At 35.9% G+C, this 21,467-nt stretch overlaps 2 protein-coding genes and 1 non-coding gene across 3 annotated transcripts; 2 read left to right on the top strand and 1 right to left on the bottom strand.

Annotated features, from left to right (window-relative positions):
* Positions 1 to 1,454: 1,454 nt before the first annotated feature.
* Positions 1,455 to 5,082, top strand: LOC126732397 (linamarin synthase 2-like). Its single transcript, XM_050435221.1, has 2 exons — positions 1,455 to 2,212; positions 3,945 to 5,082. The coding sequence occupies exons 1-2, from the start codon at positions 1,693 to 1,695 to the stop codon at positions 4,874 to 4,876; spliced, it is 1,452 nt and encodes a 483-aa protein (XP_050291178.1). The 5' UTR covers positions 1,455 to 1,692; the 3' UTR covers positions 4,877 to 5,082.
* A 341-nt stretch (positions 5,083 to 5,423) lies between these two features.
* On the top strand, positions 5,424 to 5,508 carry TRNAM-CAU (transfer RNA methionine (anticodon CAU)). Its single transcript is given in 2 exon segments — positions 5,424 to 5,461; positions 5,473 to 5,508. It is a non-coding gene; the product is annotated as a tRNA-Met (tRNA).
* A 1,390-nt stretch (positions 5,509 to 6,898) lies between these two features.
* Positions 6,899 to 21,180, bottom strand: LOC126732396 (chaperone protein dnaJ A6, chloroplastic-like). The gene is made up of 8 exons (XM_050435220.1): positions 20,976 to 21,180; positions 18,950 to 19,107; positions 11,988 to 12,129; positions 11,746 to 11,803; positions 9,859 to 9,901; positions 8,320 to 8,368; positions 8,149 to 8,226; positions 6,899 to 8,058 (listed from the first exon to the last, which is right to left on the bottom strand). Exons 2-8 carry the CDS (start codon positions 19,054 to 19,056, stop codon positions 7,225 to 7,227), a joined length of 1,311 nt encoding a protein of 436 aa, XP_050291177.1. The 5' UTR covers positions 19,057 to 19,107; positions 20,976 to 21,180; the 3' UTR covers positions 6,899 to 7,224.
* Between the last annotated feature and the right edge of the window lie 287 nt (positions 21,181 to 21,467).

The following is a 21,467-nucleotide window of genomic DNA, read 5'->3' as shown; positions in this document are numbered from 1 at the left end:
CTGCTACCACCCAAGACGTACCAGAAAAGAGCTCCTCAGATTGTGCCAAGGACCACCCTTCTTAGATAAATTCAGTTCATCTCTGCTTGATTGTGATGAACATCATATTAACTGTTATCCATGCACTAAAACCTAGCTCTTTGACCCACTCTCTACAAATTTATTGTATCGGGTTCACTGGTCCAAGATCCCATACATCTTGGGCTTGGGCTGCAGAACATGACCCTATAGTAAAATAGAGTATAATTGAAATTTTCCAATGCTGATACTCTTACACAGCCCAAAATTCCCAATAATGATATGTATTTGTCAATTATTTGTTACCACTTACCAAAGGCGGAGCCAAGGGCTCCTTTCCCAAAAAATTCTTTTGTATGTTACTTAAGTTTATAGTCCCTTTGGACATAGAAAAAAACAAGAAACACCCCACTTTAGAAACCAAGACTATAACACAGCCCAAAATAATAATAATAATAATAATAACTCCATAGAAGTATAGAACCCATATCAACTTCACATTTTCGATATAGTCACGACACTGTTCTTGATTTTTTTTTTTTTAATATTTTTTTGTTCATAGCATATTAATGGTCCCATATTTTATCCAAAATAATAATGTAAAAAGGTGCTTGATGAGTGGACATTAAAGAATCTGTTGGGAATGTTGGGAATATAGGTGTAAATGAAATTTCATATTGAATAATGATGTGATAAGTTGTTAATATAATATAGTTGAATTCACACCTACTGAGCTTATGCTTTTTGAGTTAAGTGTATCTTTTTTTTTCTTTTTCATTTTTTTCTTTTTTTTTTTTTTGAAAAGAGTTAAGTGTATCTTTATGTGCTATATTAACTTTTTAACGAATCTCCCTAAGATATTATCTCCACAACAAATGATATGCAAAGGTCTTTACTCCAACAAGAACATAGCAAAGCCAAACTTGTAGGGCTTTGTTGGTAACAAATTCGAATATGGTTATATCGTTTTGTAAAACTTTAATTCCATATAGTAAATCTATTTTTCTTGGGGTTGGAAACTAAGTCCTTGCAGTTGCAGTGGTCTTTCCCTTTGGAATTGTTTTTCCATTGGTTTTCAATATTGCTTGTTTTTTTTTTCCCCCAATGTTATTACTTTACACAATAGTGTATGATTACATCAACCAAGGCCACAAGCATAATTGAACTAAGGGCAAGACTTAGGTACAGTACTTAGATATTATTCCTTAAGTTTCCTTCTTAAGATTCTACCATGTAAATTTTTTGTCACAGGATGGAAGTATCTAACAATTAGGGTATAAACTATCTAACAATTATTTGATCTCCGACAAGCTCCACTTATTTAATACTAGTATAAGTTTAGATTGATAAGACCATTGTACTTCAATTAATCTGAACTAAAGTACTCATAACCAGATGTCCAAAAACAGAGTATTCGGGGGACAGTGGGGTTGGCCATTTTAAGATTTTCAATCAGAGCGAGAAAGTGACAGCTACATCGGCAATCCTATATTGTACACATATTGACCGAAGATATTCTCATCTCCTGATCTTCTGATTATGGTACCCATCTAACAGCTAATATTGAAGCATTTTCCCTATAAATGAGTGTGGCACAAAGCTTGGAAAACTATCACAATTCTGAAACCCAATTCAGTATTTGATTCTAAATTCTAATAGCTTAAACTTGGCTCTATGGGTTCTGCAGAAACCCAAAAACCCCATGCAGTTTGTGTTCCATACCCATCACAAGGCCATGTAACACCCATGATGAGACTAGCCAAGCTCCTTCACTCAAAGGGCTTTCATATAACCTTTGTTAACACTGAGTTCAACCACAGACGCTTAATCAGGTCCAAAGGACTTGAATACATAAAGGGGCTACCTGATTTCCAGTTTGAAACAATACCAGATGGGTTGCCACCATCTGATAGTGATGCAGATAGTGATGCAATCCAATATGTACCAGGTCTATGTGATTCCACAAGAAAGAATTGTCTGGCCCCTTTTAAAGAGCTAGTGCTTAAGCTTAACTCATCCTCTGAAGTGCCTTTGGTTACTTGCATAGTTTCTGATGGAGTTATGAGTTTTACAATTAAAGTTGGGGAAGAATTAGGCATCCCAGAGGTTCAATTTTGGACTACCTCAGCTTGTGGCTACATGGGATTCCTCTACTTCTCTGAACTCATCAAAAGAGGAATTATTCCATTCAAAGGTACTTGGGCTACTTTTGGTTTTCAAGTGAGTATGTTATATTAGTATCAACTTCTTTGCTATGCTTCTTTCATAACCATTTTTTTTATAACCTTTTAAAAGCATAAGGTTGTGAGTGGATCACATCAATAAATTTTTTAAATGATCAGTTTTTATAGTTTAAAATTTTCATAAAATATAAGCTTATAAATCATATAATAAATAATATATAATTGACACAAAATTTTACATTTGTATTAAAAGTATAAAGAATATGTAATTTAACAGTTAAATTCTCAAAATATGCAGTAATGTTTATTTTATTGGGTAAGGTTATAGTTTCAGGCTACAATCAATTTTGTAACTAAACTTTATCCCAAAAAAAAAAAAATGAAAGCCCATCTATTATAAATTAGTTATTCATTGACATATCAAAAAAAAAAAATTGTAAATTTTATATAGTAAAATTTATAGCACCTTTAACATTTTTCAAAATAATAAAACCTAACTGTAGGGACACGATTTTTAACGACCCAAGGATGACGTTGGGCTCGTGTGTAAAGGGCCCGAACAATATGATTTGTAGAGAGTGGGTTTGGAAAGGCCTGCCTTTGGGGCGCTGGGTTTCGGTCTGGTCCTGGTTTTATGAGCGATCATACAAAGATGGGTTTGGATTGTTTAGCTAAGCCTTGCATCAATGTAGTTTAAAAGGTTTGACTCCTCGGAATTAGTCCGAGGAGCATTACATTCTCACCATTCCTCCTTTTTCTTCCTTCTTTCTCCGGGGGCCTCCCCCACCCCCCCCCCCCTCTTTTAGCTCTCTTTTCCCTTTTATACTAGTATTCACTTCCCCTTCTTCATCTACGTGTCAGTTTCTCCTTATTTGGGGTAATTACTCGTCCTATCAATTCATACGTCAGAGTGGTTGGGAAAAACTGGATAGCATGGTATGGAGTATGAGCTTGTCAGGCGCTGGGCTCCACATTATGGTGTCGGCAGCTTTCTCGTTTGTACTGCTCCTGTACTGAGTTTGTCCTTTTCCCACAGACGTTTTGTGAGGTGTTGAGCGTGAGATCGTCCTCGGCCACATTCTTAGGCCGTTAAGGGGCTTTCGTCATACGTCCTCGGCAGTAGGCTCCTCGGCTTGGGCTTTGGGCCCTTAATGTGGAGTGGGCTGAGATTTCAAATTTCAGGCCCCACACTAACTGTACTAGTTAAAGTTACTTTTATTCGTCAATGTAAACGAATCAGAAGCATTAGCTTCTCATAAATAAATAAAAAAGAAGCATTAGCTAAATTTTAGATAAAATCTATTGTCATCATAATGAAACCAAAGATCATAGTTTGTTTGTTAAGAAGAAAACTTTTTAAGGTTTTAAGGGATAGGAGGGCATATTTTGTTGTGTAACTCATAAATCAGGATAATCTCTTAAGGAATAATCCATTTTCACATAGTCTTGGTCCATCTGCTAGTCATTAAACACGAGAATGAGCCTTATATTTTTCTAATTTTGTATTGTGATCATTACTTTATATTTTAATCCTAGAGTGATGAATATTGATCTTATGTCCCAAAAAAAATATTCACAAGTTAAAATTATATTGACAAGACACATGAAAAATGTTTAATGTTGTAAAAAATTATATATGGGACATGCAACTTTGTAATATCAACATGATTTTAATTTGTAAAAATTGAAATACTTAAACACATTATTTTTTAAAAACATAATTTTATCTTTCATGTGTTACAGATGAAACTTTCAAATATGATGGCACTCTTGAGACACCAATCAATTGGATCCCAGGATTGAAAAATATTAGGCTTATGGACCTCCCTAGCTTCATTAGAACCACTGACATTACTGAAACAATGTTCGACTTTATGGGATCAGAAGCACGAAATTGCTTGAATTCCCCGGCGATCATCTTCAACACATTTGAAGAGTTTGAACATGATGTCCTAGAAGCAATTGCAGCCATATTCCCTCGAATTTACAATATAGGTCCACTTTCCTTACTAGAACGGCATGTGCCTGAGAGCCAACTCATGTCTATGAGTGCAAACTTATGGAAAGAAGACCCAAAATGCATCCAATGGCTGGATAAATGGGAACCCAACTCAGTTGTGTATGTAAATTATGGCAGCGTGACCATAATGACAGAACAACATTTTAATGAATTTGCATGGGGACTTGCAAATAGCAAGCACCCATTTTTGTGGATAGTTAGGCCTGATGTGGTAATGGGGGATTCAGAAATTTTGGCCGAAAATTTTTTTGAGGAGACGAAGGATAGGGCATTCCTAACAAGTTGGTGCCCCCAAGATCAAGTGCTAGCACACCCATCTATAGGGGTATTCCTAACACATTGTGGTTGGAATTCTACATTAGAAAGTGTATGTGCTAGTGTGCCTATTATTTGCTGGCCATTCTTTGCTGACCAACAACCAAATTGTCGGTATGCTTGCACCACTTGGGGGATTGGCATGGAGATCAACCATGATGTAAAACGTGAAGAGATTGAAGCACTTGTTAAGGAAATGCTAGAAGGGGATAAGGGGAAAGAAACAAAGCAAAAGGCTCTAGAATGGAAGAAAAAAGCAGTGGAAGCAACTGATATAGGAGGATCATCTTACAAGGATTTTGAGAGGTTAATTAAGGAGGCTCTCTATGTAGGAAAGTAAATAGTAAATACTAAAACCAATTTTTTTTTTTTTGGGGGTGAACTTGAATGGTAAAATTATTACACTAGCTGTTGTGGTCATGTTGCTTCTATTCCATCTGCCCTTTTTTTTTTTTTTATATATAGATTTTAAATCTGTTCTGTAAATTCTTAAATGACTTGTTCTTGTAAATAATTATTGGAATGTTTGCTAGTAATATTCAGGTACTTTGTGCGGAATGAAAACAGAAAAAGGATATTGCACATGGCATTGAACTGTATCAGTATGAGTGGTAAAATTATTGATCATGGTGGCTCTAAGGGCGCAATTAATAATTTGATAATATTCTTGATGAGAACAAAATTTTAATATATATGCACGGTATGGGTGCAATGCATGAATTTGTCTATTTGGTCCTGGCAATAACCCCGGAGTAAGGAGTTTAATACTTTTGAGAGGCTGAGAAACAAAGAAAGTCTACCACACCACGAGATAAGCCTGGAAGTAACCACACATATGAGAGCGGCAGCTAAACAAGTAGTGAATTGGAAGGAAGACAAACATGAATGGGGTGGTGGCGCAGTTGGCTAGCGCGTAGGTCTCATAGCTTCTGAGTGATCCTGAGGTCGAGAGTTCGAGCCTCTCTCACCCCATCATTTTTCTTTTGCTTTTTGCTGCTCAATTCTCCCAAAAAATTTCTCCCCCCGCCCTCCAAAATAAACCGTCAGTTGGATTAATGTTTTACCATAAAATACACTGTTCCAGAGTAAATCCATCCCTATATAAAAATAAGTTCCCAAAATATTGAAATAATAGAATATAGTGAACGAGTTCTTTAATAATAATAATAATAAAATTTCTATCTTTTCAGTTAATTCTGCTAAACTATTATTTTGAATATATATCATGGATCTTTCAATTGATTGTAGTCTTTTATCAATTTTTTCCTTTAAACTATCACTTTTCTTAGGACTATTATTTGTCCATCCTTTGTTGACTAGTTCTACTAGAATACTCATTTGTCTTTCTCTTTCTATATCTCCTTTTATATCTAATTTCTTACGTATAGTTTCTATCTTTATATCATTTTGTCTTTCAATTTTTTATAACTTCTCTTTTACTATGTCTTTTCTTATCATTCCTTTTTCTGTCTTCTTCAATTATGTCTAGGTTCTTCTTTTGTATTATTTCTATAGCATTAGGATTTTTTCCTTTATTTTCTATACATGTTGTTCTTTCCATTACTAGGTCATCTTTCTTATTATTACTCTTTTGTCTTTCTATGTCATCTTCTTTTTGCATTATTTCTATAAGACTACTTTTCTTCTCTACTTCTATCATTCCTGGCTTCTTTTGTACTGAGTAACTATCTTCTTTACTATTTTTTATATCTGTCATGTTTATAAATATGTTAGTACTTACTAAGTTATTCTTTTGTCTATTACGCCAATTATCTATCATGATTTTTGCTAAAGGTGATCTATGATAAGATTCAATTCTTTCTTTTTCTAAATCTGAATTTAAAGCTTTCATTCTTTCTAGTAGGTCCAAAAAACTATCATTTTTCCTTTCTACTTTGGTGTTTGTTAGGGATCTTTCCACAGTTTCTAAAGATTTTAATTTTTTATTAATCTTGTCTAACAAACTATTATTGTGTCTATCAGTCTATCGATTGATTTTATCTCCTGTTAATGTACTCCAATTATTTGTGCTATTAATAATTAGTTCCTTTCCCACCACAAAGAAAACATCCATGATATGGCGCCATTTCGAAGAAAAAAAAAAAAGGATCTGAAAGGAATATGATCATAAAGGAATGCCTGTACACCATAAAAATAAATAAAAGACGCAGCTACACTAACAATTAATTCGCCCTGGGATGCCCAAATATTACATCAGTTACCACCAATCAATCCATAATCCCCATTCCTGGTTAGGAAAACTAATTAAAAACATTTTGAAAATTACAAAATTGTGATACAATTATGAAGATGCTTTTTGATTCATCAAATGTCCTCAAAAAAATGAAATAAAAACACAAAAGACTACAAAATGTAGCTGAAATTTATGTTCAATCCCAAAGAATAAGTTCTATGTTTAAATATAGATGATGAAAGAGTAATGGATCCTCAATTTTCACCTCTTTTTCTACCTCCTGTCATTTAAGATAACTTATGTGGGGGAAAAATTATCACAAAATATAATTTACCTACAACTACAAACACGTGCTCTCGCCCTTTCCAGAGTCCTGAGAACTGCTGAATTCCCCTTAATATGCATCAAGGTTCAACAAAGTTGGACCCACAAAGGAGAATATAACTGATGAGATCAGCAATAAACAGATAAATGCAAAATGATGCCACAGACAACTATCTCCTACTGCTTGCAGTCTTGCCCTTGCTTAGATCAGCGAGTTCTTCAATGAGCTTTCTCTCATCAGAGCTCAATCTCTTTGGGATTTCAATCTGCACGCGAACCAACTGATCGCCCCTCATGTTGCTCTTATTCAATAGAGGAACACCTTTCTTGGCCATTACAAGAGTCGTGTTTGGTTGGGTACCAGCCGGAATCTTCAAATCAACCACACCATCCACTGTCGGAACCTTGATTGTAGTTCCCAAGATCGCGTCAATGTAGGAAACCTTGCAGGTATACAAAATGTTGGTGTCATCACGTTTAAGGACAGGGTCTGGCATAACTTCAATAATTACGAAGAGGTCACCAGGAGCCCCACCTCGTCTTCCAGCATTTCCTTCATTTCGGACCCTTAAACGGCTACCAGAGTCCACACCAGCAGGAACTTTCAGACTTATCCGTTTTGTCCTTCTTACCCGACCATCCCCAGAACACGTGTTGCAAGGGGTGGATATTTCCCCAGTCCCACCACAAGAAGAGCAGGTCATTACCTGCTGGAAGACACCTAACGGGGTCCTCGCTGATGAGACAACCTGTCCTTGCCCACCACAAGTGCTACATTTGGATGGATTGGTCCCTGGTTTAGCACCTGAACCATTGCAAGTCCCACAGCTCTCTAGTCGGCTTATCTCAATCTCTTTCTCAACCCCAAAAACTGCTTCCTTAAAGTTTAAGACAAGATTGTAATACTCATCCTGACCATCAACTGCTCTATTCCTAGAAGGTCTTCCCCCCTGATTTATGCCTTCAAATAACGACTCAAACAGATCAAAGGGATTGCTGAAATCCTGTAACAGCAGAGTTTATCCAACCATTAGAAGGTAGATGACGTGATTTAAAATTTAGATATTTCCCATATTCATGAAAGATTTGCTTACATTAAAGCCCGGACCAGCTTTCAGTCCAGCCTCTCCATATCTGTCATATAAGGATCGTTTCTCATCATCAGACAGAACCTGCAAAACAAGAAAAACCATTTAGTAACTACTTCAGATCATGGCTCTGAAACTGCCACAGCTCAATCATGAATCATAAGATTTCACTTTCACCTCATATGCATTGCTAATATCCTTGAATTTTTGCTCTGCCCCAGGTTCTCTGCAGCATGATTTGGGTTAGTTCCAAACAAAATAAATAAAAATATGCAACATTAACCAAATAGATCAGGATAAAACAAAGTTGATGCAACTGGAAAAACGAACCTAAAATCATAATCTAATATAAACACCTTCGTAGAGAATTTTTTTAATACGAATGCTCCTACAACTTATTGTACTATCTTACATATTTTCTGTGAAGACAAGCTTAAAAAAATTTATACCCATTCCTTGTTTAAAAGGCCAATGTTCTCCCTCTTCCAATCAATCCACTAGCTTTAGTTCTTGATTTGTATGTATTTGTTTCATTTTCTGAGTATTCATAATCGTGAACATGATGTTCTTTTATATCAATAAAATTCCTATTACCTATCCCAAAAAAAATCTATCATTATTATTTTGTTTTTATTTTCTATTTTTTGGAAAAGGTTTTGCCCCAAGAGGGGGAAGAAAATTATTAGACTATTAACCTCCGCTTCGCGAGGCATAGTCCCCAATATTCTGCTATCCCTTGGGGTTCATTTTTTTGTTTTGATCAAGCCCTCATTCATAACTTCCAGGATAGCAGAATCCTGTCTTAACATAATTGATTGGATAATTTATGTCAAATCAGATTGCAACATGATAAAAATCCTTGTTTTTTCTTATTTTAATGGGTTCATGATCATTTACCAGAATTCAACCTGCTCTTCCATAAGTTAATATCAAATATTTTTTTAAGGTTAATAGTCAATACATATATCAGAAAAGACTTCAACTAATTGGGTTGGCAAAGACTAGAGATAGTACTTTCCATCAAAGATAATTACTTTTTTTTTTTTGGGAAATCAGAGATAGAACTTTCTTTGATAACGTGGGGAAATCAGGGCTTGGCCCTTATTTTCGTTTGAGCTGTGAGTTTTAGAGGTTTGGCCAACCTCAAAATGGACGGGCCTTTATCGCATTTGTACAAATCCCAAAAGCAGCAATGGCCCCTAAGTCAATTGCCACTTTGGATATTTCCAATAGAGATGTTCAGGGTTGAAATCTTCCTCCCCTACTTAAAATGTATAAAAAAAAAATCCCAAAAGCCAACTCCCCTCTAATCTTTGGAAGAGAAAACCAACTAATTAAACCACTGAATCTTGCCTAATTATCAACTCTACCTCAGTCAAGTTGTGTAACTTTGACATGGGCCTCATCATATATAAAACTCAAAAGACTGACTCAAATATCAAAATGCCATAGTTTTTTTTTAATACATTTATACATGCAATGGTTATATAAATTCAAGAAAAATAAAATAAAGAGAGACCCCCTTGGAAACCTTAATTGCGAAATAACATCTACAATCTAATAACAAACATGTGCAACAGATTCTCAAATGAAAAATGATCTAGTACAAATAGTTCATATCTTACAAAACCAATAAGCAATTCACTTTTAACAGAAACCCATCCTGAGCATACATTGCCACAGGACAAAGAAAAAAGAAGAGGGGAAAGGACTCACTTGTTCACATCTGGGTGATAACTCCTAGCAAGCTTCCGATAAGCTGAAAAGTGAAAGCATAGGAGGAATATTAAAACATTAGTAAATGGAACAGATAATGTCAAAAGTCAGAACTCATAACAATATATATTTCAATTTGTTCATCATAAATCAAACAATCCTTCATGTATCCTTGAGTTCCATTAGAAAATTTCTCTATAATTGCAATACAATCTTTCATACACTCTTGCGGTTGTCCTATATATATATAAGCAGAAAAGAGGCACAACCAATGTACATGGGAAGTAAACAAAAGATGCACCAAATAAATCAGGGGAAAAAGTCAAATAAATTAGAGAAAGAAAAATATGTGAGGGCAGCCATCAAATCATGTAAGGTCTTCAGTAGCAAAAGCTTCAAAGTCCAGGACCAAAATTAACAACCTCTGAAGCTTCAAAGCCTTGAGTTCCATTAGAAAATTTCTCTATAATTGCAATACAATCTTTCATACACTCTTGCGGTTGTCCTATATATATATAAGCAGAAAAGAGGCACAACCAATGTACATGGGAAGTAAACAAAAGATGCACCAAATAAATCAGGGGAAAAAGTCAAATAAATTAGAGAAAGAAAAATATGTGAGGGCAGCCATCAAATCATGTAAGGTCTTCAGTAGCAAAAGCTTCAAAGTCCAGGACCAAAATTAACAACCTCTGAAGCTTTGAGCATTTCTTTCTCTCCAAACACAATAAGGCATAAATGTTACTTTTTGGAAGCTTCTTTTTTCTTTTTCTTGTGATAAGTAACTTTTTTGAAACACCTTTTTATCTTCAAAAAGAAAACTTTGGATCAGAAACCCATATCTAATATCCAAATAAGTTGAAACTAATATATCAGTTCAAAGTGTCTCTATTCTGGAGGTTTTACATTCTGGAGTTGAAACCCATCCAACTGAGGCTCAATTAATAAAACCCATTCAAAACTGTTTCCCATTCATCAAACTAATACAAAAATCTCAAATGCAATTTTATATGCATTAACAACACAATCACTCTCAGATTCTACAACATTCTGGGCACCAGATCTAGTGGAAGGTAAAGGTATTGCTTTTCACTTCATTAAATATTTACAAGGGAGAAAAAGTAAAAACCATAAAGCAAATAAAATACTTTACAACTTAAGACTGAATGGGCTCAAATGTTGAGGTGCACAGCCAATTGCTTTCATCATTAAGTCAGGCATAAAGTTGAGGTGTCAAAAGCAGCTTACTGTGTCACATAAACATTTATATCTGACCTAATACTACTTTGGCAGTTTCAGTCTCCAACCATCTCATACAATATCCTAATGCCCATTTTTTCAATCTCAGTGCACTGGATAAAGATCCCCAGACATTATCAATAAGTTTAGTGACTAGAAAATGATAGTATGTGATCCACCATAGGGGAAACAATTGGTAATATGTATAAATTATATATACATATAAGGAAGCAGGGGGAGAAAATATTTTGATCAGAAAAATACTCATATCATTAACAGTCTCATTCTGAAAGTCTCTCCTGCAAAGTATATAAGGTCTAAATGTTCTCCTTTTTCAAAAAAAGAAAAAAATGGGGAGGGGAAGCCAAACTCCATAAACAACTCCAAAGCAACATCAGTCAAATTAATAAGGATAGGAATGAGATAGTAATGAGTTGCATGGCATAATATTGAAGTATTTGCTTTGCTAATAAACATGGAGAAGTCTACTCTAATTGGCCTGATCTCTCTGCATACAGTTAATCTTAAAGCCATTAAGTGACAACTTGTATAACCATTGCAAAGATGAATTGGCAACTATTCAAGCAAGAACATAAAAGCAAAGAAGTTCATAGAACAATCTGCCAAAAGGGTAAAAACTGTATATACCGCTTTTAATTTCAGATTTACTGGCATTTCTTGACACCCCAAGAAGAGAATAGAAATCCTGTACATAAAAAGATATTAGTACCTTAATCTGATAAGTAAAATAGAGCATTCCTTCTAATAAAATTTAAATAAATAAATAAGGAAACATAGATACCCTATTTTAAAAATAAAAATAAAAGTTTTGAAAACTATTTAGCCCCAACTATCATTTCAAAGAAAAAACAAAACAATTTTACACTCACAGAATCTGCTCTAACTGTGAAACGTGCACCCCTACGACGTTGTGAAGTTTGAGATGACCCTGGATACGATACCACAGGGAAGGAACCGCGAGAAAATAAGCTTGAACTTGGTGCCGACAAAAAGCTTATACTGCTTGTAGTACTGCAAAGAAGTTGATATAAGCACATCAAACATTTCCACAATTTACTAGATCTGAAAATGTTGGTAATATTTTCTGACAAGTAAATAAAATTTAATTTGAAGGAAGACCACATGTACATGGAGAATAAATACTAAGTAAATTGTAAACAGCCAAATAAAAATATCAGAGAGCATTGCCAATACTCAATTTCCATCACAATAAGTCACCAATATCTGACACTAAACCCAAACAATAAATCCCCACAAAAATTAAAATCACATCAAATTCAAACAAGAGTCTCAAAGAGAGAAAGAGAGAGAGAAGAGATCAGAACCAGTTTACAGTTATAAAACACAGACCAGGATAATCACACATAGAAAACAAGCTGATCCACATTCTAACATACAAGCAATTATCACTCAACAATTGGAAATTGTGATGGAATCTTATTTTATAAGGAATTGATAATCAAACCAGAAAATCTCATCAAACCGAAGTTTTATCAAAATCTTGTCAAATTCAAGGAGTTGTCAATCTGGAATCCTATTTTAGAGAAGATGAAACGAAGACTAGCATGCTGGAAGAGGCTTCATTTATCTAAGGGGGGTAAGGTAACACTTACCCACTTACTTCCTTTACCTAGGAAGGTTGCTAATTGTATGGAGAAATTACATAGAGATTTTGTGGAGTGGAACTAGTGGAGATTCTAAATTACTGAAATGGGCTAAGGTTTGTCATCCAATGCAGGTAAGGGGGCTAGGTATAAGACGTTTGAGAAGTTTTAACTCTACCCTGTTGGGCAAGTGGTTGTGGAGGTATGGTTTAGAGACAGATGCTTTATGAAGGAGGGTTATAGAGGCAAAATATGGGCATGTTTAGGGTATTTGGTTCATGAAAAATGTGACAAGTGTGTATGGTGTTAGTCTCTGGAGGTTTATTAGAAGTGGCTGGTTGAACTTCTCTAAACTCCTACAGTATGATGTGGGTGATCTACTAAAGTGAATTTTTGGAAGCATGTGTGGTGTGGAGATATTACCCTCAAAAAGGCTTTTCCTGAACTTTATTGTCTTAGTAGGGTAAGGGACTCTTCAATGGCAGAGGTTATGTGTTGGTCCAATGGGAGGATTCATTGGAATTTTCAATTTCGTAGTTCACCGCAGGATTGGGAGGAAGACTCTTTTGATCGGTTTATGGACATTGTTTACTCTTCAAAAGTGTGGAGGGTTGGCCCTAACAAGGTTTGTTGGAAGCCAACAAGGTAGAGGTTGAGGTTAGAGGTTTCCATCTTTCTTTCTACACTCCTACTCTTTCCTTCCCATGGAGGTTGGTGTGGCAATTGAAGGTTCCTCCAAGGGCGGATTTCTTTTCAAGGACAGCTTATTTAGGTAAGATTCTACATCAGCCTACCTCTCTACCATTCCATTCATGATTCACGTGACACTTACTTTTATATCCATTTCTTTAACCAACTCCCAAACACCAAGTCAAAAAGATACTTTGATGAAGTCTTTGTCTCATTCCCACTCTCTCCTCACTCTCCTGTTACCAATGTTGTATCATAACCAGACAACAAATCCAACTCAATTTAACGCGTATATTGACTTTTGTGGATTAGCGTGTTGAGTTGGGTTATAGGTGGGATCCTTTTGAACAGAGGGAATTGGAGGTGACACAGGCATTGAATGAGGGAGAGTTTCTGGGGCTTGAGGGGAAGAACTTGAAATGGGTGGTGAACTTAATGAAAAGTTTCTGTAAAATTGTGGGTTTCCCCATTGTAAAACATGAAGATCAATGTCTGGCTTTGTTTCGTCTTCTAGAACAGGACTGCATTGATGTGGTTAACGTTGGGAAGTCTAAAGGGATAGGAAACACAAGGCAGAAAGGGCTCAGGGAGCTCAAAGGATTGATTTCTTCAATTAATTATGATGGGGTACATTCTAAAGGGAGGGACAGAGTTTCTTCAGATGGTACAGGGGTGTAGACTAGTTTTAAATGAGTTTAAGGCTTTTATCTTGGAATGTTAGGGGATTAAACAATCCTCAAAAGCGAGAGGTGTGTAAGAATCTTCTCAAAGAGTGGAAGTGTGATATTGTTTGCTTTCAAGAAACTAAGCTGTCTTCTTTAAACTCTTCTGTTGTTCGAAGTCTTTAGGGTAGTCCGTTCATTGACAGGGTTGCTCTAGATGCGGTCAACACTGCAAGAGGGATCTTACTAGTCTGGGATAAGAGAGTCTATGAAAAGATTGACAATTCTATAGGTCAGTTTTCTATTAATGTTTTACTTAAGGGGGTTGTGGACGATTTTGTATGGGCTTGTTCAGGAGTGTATGGTCCTAATGATGATAGCCAACGGGGTGCGTTGTGGGAGGGGCTCATAAGGATACACTCTAGATGGAATATAGCCTTGTGTGTTTTTGGAGATTTTAATATCATTCGATATTCGAGTGAGAGATTTGGTTGTAGGCTTTCAATCCAGCTATGTTTGCGTTTTCAGATTTCATTGAGGCTAATTAACTTGTGGATTTACCACTTGAAGGGACTTCTTTCACCTGGTTTAGAGATTCGAGGACAGATTGTATGTCAAGAATTGACAGGACCTTAGCATCAGTAGATTGGGTAGATCATTTTGGGAATGTGTCTCAAAGGGTACTCCCCCGAGTAGTCTCTAATCATTGCCCACTTTTGGTGGTTGCTAGTTGTGTCAAGAAAGGTCGAAGTGCCTTTAAGTTTGAGAATATGTGGTTGAAAGAAGAGGGATTTGTGGAGAGAGTTCGGCAATGGTGGAATGGGTATTGTTTTCTGGGTTCTCCGAGTTTTATTCTGGCTCGTAAATTAAAAGCTCTTAAAGATGACTTGAAAAAGTGGAATAAGGAGGTTTTTAGGGACTTGGCCTTTAGGAAGAAATGCCTTTTATCTGAGCTATTGGATTTGGATGCAAGGGAGGACTTGTTGGGTCTTTCGCAAGAAGATCAAACACATCATGGTCAGATTAAAGGAGACATTGCACTTTTAAACTCTTTGGAGGAGACTTCTTGGAGACAAAAGTCCCGGATATTGTTTGTGAAGGAGGGTGACAACAATACTCGCTTTTTTCATTGGATAGCAAACTCGCATAGAAGAACTAATCATATTTGAGGTATAGAGGTAGATGGGGTCCTTTATGAGGATGAGGAAGAGGTGTGGTCTAAGGTGGTTCAGTTTTACTAGGGCTTGTACACGGAGCCAAATTCTTGGCGTCCTTCTATGGACGGTTTGGAGTTTGCTTATATTGAGGAGGATGAGCGGCTTGTTCTTGAGAGGGCTTTTTCTAAGGAGGAGGTGGTACAGGTCCTCCAAGAGATGGAGAGTGATAAAGCCCCAGGTCCTGACGGCTTCACTATGGCCTTTTTTCAAAAGTGCTGGAGTGTAGTGGAAAAGGATGTTATGGCCTTCTTTGATCATTTTCATAGAAGCTCAGAGTTTGAACGGTCCTTGAATGCTTCTTTTCTAGTTTTAATCCCCAAGAAGAATAATGCCCTGAATATCAGAGATTTTAGGCCTATCAGTTTAGTGAGCAGTGTGTATAAGTTGCTATCTAAAGTGTTGGCTAATAGATTGAGGACGGTGTTGGATAAACTCATTTCAAAGTCTCAAAATTCTTTTGTTGGTGGTAGACAGATTTTAGACTCTGTGCTTATAGCCAATGAATGCCTAGATAGTAGACTAAAATGTCAGATTCCAGGAGTGGTGTGTAAGTTAGAAATTGAGAAAGCCTATGATCATGTAAGTTGGGATACTTTGTTCTATTTTCTAGAGAGGATGGGCTTTGGGGGTCGAGGGAGAAGGTGGGTAAAGGCTTGTGTTTCTACTGTTCGTTTCTCAGTCTTGGTTAATGGTTCTCCTGCTGGTTTTTTTGGTAGTTCTAGAGGCCTTAGACAAGGTGATCCGTTATCTCCCCTCCTTTTTCTTTTGATCATGGAGGTTTTAAGCCGGATTTTGAAGAAAACTGAGGACGGTGGCCTTATTCAGGGTTTTCATGTGGGTACTATTAGCTCTACTAGCATTCGTATTTCCCATCTTTTATTTGCTGATGACACCATTCTTTTCTATGATGCTTCTAGGGAGCAATTGCTATCCATTAGGCTGATTTTGTCTTGTTTTCAAGCTTTTACTGGTTTGAAGGTGAATGTGGGGAAAAATAAAATTGTTCCTATTGGGGAGGTGAGCAACATTCACAATTCGGCTAACATTCTTCATTGCAAGGTGGGCAATTTGCCCATGATCTATTTGGGAATGCCATTGGGTACCTCGTATAAGACAGCCTCTATTTGGAATCCGATTCTAGAGAGGATGGAGAAGAAGTTGGCAAGCTGGAAGCAGCTTTATTTGTCAAAGGGTGGCAGACACTCCTTGTTGAAAAGTACATTGTCAAGCCTCCCGACCTATTATCTTTCCCTTTCTACTGTTCCTAAAGCTGTGGCAATGAGATTGGAACGTATTTAGAGAAATTTTTTGTGGGGTTCTTCAGCGGAGTGCTTCAAATACCCTTTGGTGGCTTAGGAAAAAGTTTGCATACCTCATGAGCTCAATGGGTTGGGAATTCGAAATTTGGTGTCGTTTAATCAAGCTCTTCTGGGTAAATGGCTTTGGAGATATGGTCATGAAACTACTCATCTATGGCGGAGGGTTATAGCCACGAAATATGGGGAGGGGAAAGGGGGTTGGAGCACTAGAGTTTGTAGAAGGGCTCATGATTGTGGTTTATGGAGAAGTATTCGTGACGGGTGGGAAAGTTTTTCTAGGCATGTGTCTTTTGTGGTGGGGGATGGTTCTCGTATTCTTTTTTGGCATCATAAGTGGACTGGGGATAATTCTCTCAAATCTCTTTATCCTCAGCTATTTGTGTTTTCAGCCAATAAGGAAGCTTTTGTTTCTGAAGTGTTAAGTCCTCTAGCTGGTGATAATGATAGAGTATGGAGTCTAAGATTTTATAGGGAATTTAATGATTGGGTGTTGGCGGCTTCCTATTCCCTTCTTCACTTCATTCAATCTAGAATTCCTAGGGGTGGAGGTAGTGACAATCTTTCTTGGTGTCTTAATGGAAGTGGGAAGTTTGATGTTTGGTCTTTTTACCTTAATATTCGAAATGCAACTCTTACTTCTTTCCCTTGGAAAGGCATTTGGAAAGCAAAGGTTCCTAAAAGGGTGGCATTCTTTATGTGGACAGCAGCTCATAGTCAGATCCTTACTTTGGATAATCTTATGCTCCAAGGCCAAACTTTGGTAAATCATTGTTGTATGTGTTGCTGTAATGAAGAATCTATGGATCACCTGCTGATTTCTTGTCCGGTTGCTCATTCTCTATGGATGTATATGTTTCGGCTGTTTGGGATTGATTGGGTTACGCCAGGTTCCGTTATAGACTTATTTTTTTGTTGGTATTAGTGGCTTGGGAAACATAGTTCTGTTATTTGGAATCTAGTTCCAGGTTGTTTAATGTGGAATATTTGGGCAGAACGGAATCGACGTTCTTTAGAGGATATGGCGAAATCATTGGATCAGTTGCTAGATTTATGCAGCGGACCCTCTTTGATTGGGCTTGGTGTTAGGGCCTCTCGAATTGTTCTACTATCTCGGATTTTCTTTTGTCTCTTAGGATAACTTAATGCCTGTTTGCTGTTCTTTTTCCCTCTTTTCTTCTTGTTCACTATCGTGAATCTTGTATTTTGTTTTAGCTTTTTCTCTTTTAATAAAATTTTTTTCTTACCTATCAAAAAAAAGAGTTGGGTTGTAATTTTATTTGGAGTCTCGAGTTGGTATGTGTTTTGATTGATAATTTTTTCAATCCATGTACCCAAACCAGACCCAACATATATATAAATTTATTTTATTACCTATATTTTATAAGTTTAATTTAATTAATTTAGATCTATTTTGATAGTAAGTTTTAGTTTAATTAATTTTTATATTTTTTTTTATAGTTAATTTTAATGAGTATAAAATTTTGGAATAAAATTTAGGCATATTATATGAATTGTAATGATTGTTTTTTTTTTTTTTTTTTGATAAGATGAATTGTAATAATTTATTATAAAACAAATGCTTAAATAGTTGATGAAAGCCTAATACAAGTGTATGACCAAAAACAAGTTGATTCAATCACTAAATTCCTTTGTGCTAACTTTAATGGTGCATCTAGAACTCCTTCATTATACTTTGAAGACCTCTTTGTGAAGATTCTAAGAAGACTTTAAGACTACAAGATTTTATAAAGGAGAATCTCAATTATGACAATTTCTATATAAAATTAGGAGTGTGTAGTTAATTTTCATCAGCACATCACATACTCAAATTCTCTTCAAATTAGCTGCCAGTTATTGTTTCACACTTTTTTTTTTTTTTTGATAGGTAAGAAAGATGTATATTCAAAAAACTGCTAAATGCAAAGTAGCACCAGCATATCAAAAGTACAAGAAAAGATAGAAAAGCAAAAACATAAAAAAAATAAAATAAAAACACTAATTACAAAAGAAGAAGAGAGCTAAGGAATAAAGGAAGAGAATCACTAAAAATTCTTTTTATAGTGGAATTTGTATTCACACTTAGCTAGTAGCCTAGTACATTTCTTCTATTTTGTAGTGGAACCTTAACTTTGAAATTCTTTTTATAATTGGTATGTTACACATGAACCTAGTTGCTCTTGAACCCACGATCTCATCCTCCACCTTGCACTTACAAGGGGAGAGGATGCCATTTAAGCTACTTTTCAAGAAATATAATAAGAAAGAGGTTTCTATACAATCCAATTATCTAGGAAGTATAATCTATTGATGATAACTTAGACATATAGACTGATACTCACCAATATCGGGATGTTGGAATCTTGTTTGTGACATAAGACCCCAGCATACACTGAGGGCGAATTCCCCATTGAGCAACCCATGTACTTCCACAAGGTGAAATTGCCATCAATTTTGTTGGCTAAAAAGAACTATTTATGAGTTTACGCCTGATGAACTTCTGCCAAAAGCATAACATATAAGTCAGGATATTAGTTTATAATACGTCAAAAGAAACTATACTGGTTAATGAGAGCTTCTAATTTGAGAAACAAAAATTGATTTAATGGATGAAACTCAAAAATAGGACTAAAGGATATATAATACCCAGCATGATTGTGTAGGCAACACAGCCCCCTTAAATAGCCCCATACAGAAGTTTGGACATGCAAGGACTTGTGCAGTACAATTTGCTTGCTCAATAAGCATATCAATACATGGCACACATTCATGAGACTCACTACGACCAATTTCTTGACTTTTTTTACAATTTTAAAAACTCAACTTTTTGATAGGTAAAAAATAATAATATTAATAATAATAATAATAACAAATAGTTGGGCTTGTCACTACTTGAACCCCTACCCTTGAACTTGCAAGGTGATGAGCCACAAGTGCTTCCTACCACTAAGCCAACCACGTGTAATTTTAAAAACTCAAATTGCAAATGAACATGTGTAAAATATTGTTCCCAGTCAAAGAAAATAGAGCTTAAAGAGAGAGCACGAACACAAGAGCAGAAGATTTCATAAGTTTATTCAAGCACATAAAATTTTTAAAGGGAAAAAAAATGATTTAGCACAAGTCAAAACGTAATGAATGGTTGAACAATAATGTCCTGAAATTTCTTGTTGTACCAAATTTTTTTTTTTTAATTAAAAAAATATAAAATTTTTGGGCATGTCAGAAAGCATCTTCAACAAAGGATACTTCTGCTGCCATCTGGTTTACATTGAAAGAGGGTAAGATTGGTAGGTGAGCTCCCTGGGTTGACATTTTTACTCAAAATGAGCAAGATTTGATGAGTCATTAATCCCACACCTAAATTTTCGGAATGCAATCTCTGGTTTCCTATGAAGTGGAGAACATCTATGATTTCATGATTTGGACAAGATTAGAAAGGCAGCAGATAGACGTGACCTTTTATTTTATTATTAGGAAGTGCAATATAAGTCTTCTTAATAATCAGACTAGCAGCATACATTTACAGAAATACACTGATTTTTCTTTTTCAGCTCATCCTGATTCAAAAGCTAAGAACCATGGGCCGCAATTGTAATCTAACTTCTGAAAGCCAAGATATTTGGCAAGTTTACAGTATCACAGGGTTATATATTGTCTACAGAACTTGGAAACAGTCCAATCTGAGTTGAGCTGCAACTCCAAATGGCAAATATAAAAGAGAACTAAATAATTAATCTTCGTTCCCCAACTTCGAAACACTCCTCTTTTCTTTTCTTAACAGAAAACACTATGTTACTTTATACGCAACGGTATTAACATCCACCAAATCACAATCTAATTTACTTAACAAGTGACCTAACATACTCACCCAATGTATAATTACATTTCCCAGTCATTTGGTATCGTCAATTTTCTCCATTTCTGAGTACCAGCTCCCTCCCATAAACAACAAAGTGCATCCAAACAGGGCCTTAACACATATTTCTCTCAAAGAACTAACTCTATGAGTGTCCTCCACCTACTAAGAACTAAAAACTCCTGCTTAGTTATCATTCTCAAAGAAAATTTCCATTTCAAACCATGCCAAAAGTCCTTATCCACTAGGGTTTCATTTCACATCCACCATTAACAGAACCAAACAACTAATTGAACAAAAACAATGACAATACGAAGCAACATACTGTTTCTCAATTCAAAGAACAAGCATAGCATATCGATATCAATCCAATTCAAGCAATACAACACAATACAAAACAACAGAACAAAAAAGCAAGCATTTATTCGAAGTTGCGAACTTTTCATGTGCAGTAAAGCAGTGTAGAAGAAGTTAGGGCATTTATTCGAAGCTGCAAATGGAAGACGAACCTGTGTTTGGCTTTGCTCTTTGTTTCGTTGAATCTCAGTAACTCTTAGGTCACAGACTCTCTCTCTCTCTCTCTGAGAAGTGAGAGGGAGAGAATGTGTTGGGGTTTTGGTTGCGGAGGAGGACTGGAGGAGGATGAGGCTCTAGAGAGCTCTAATTGGAGAGCAAAATAAGGCTGATAGTGATAATATTGTCATTTCAATGGGGTTGGGTTTTGGGTTTTTAATGTGTTGCTTTCTGCGACCTAGTTGTTTCGTGTTTCTGCGGCTTCTCTACCGTTCGATTGTGATCTTGGGTTGGAGATCTGACTTCTCTCAGACTAGTCTGTCAAAATGTTGATATTTTATTGGACCAGAGGTGGACAGGTCTAACTTTATGATATTTTATCTGCTGGTTATAAAATAAAATAATAGAAATCTTGGATCAAAAAAAAAAAAAAAGAATAATAGAAATGTAAAAGATTTTTGCAAATTATTTCTATTGTGAACTAGTGA

This window comes from Quercus robur, chromosome 6 (assembly GCF_932294415.1).
Source record: "Quercus robur chromosome 6, dhQueRobu3.1, whole genome shotgun sequence".
Taxonomy (NCBI): Eukaryota; Viridiplantae; Streptophyta; class Magnoliopsida; order Fagales; family Fagaceae; genus Quercus; species Quercus robur.
The sequence above is the reverse complement of the archived record's forward strand: the minus strand, read 5'-3'. Positions and strand labels throughout refer to the sequence as shown.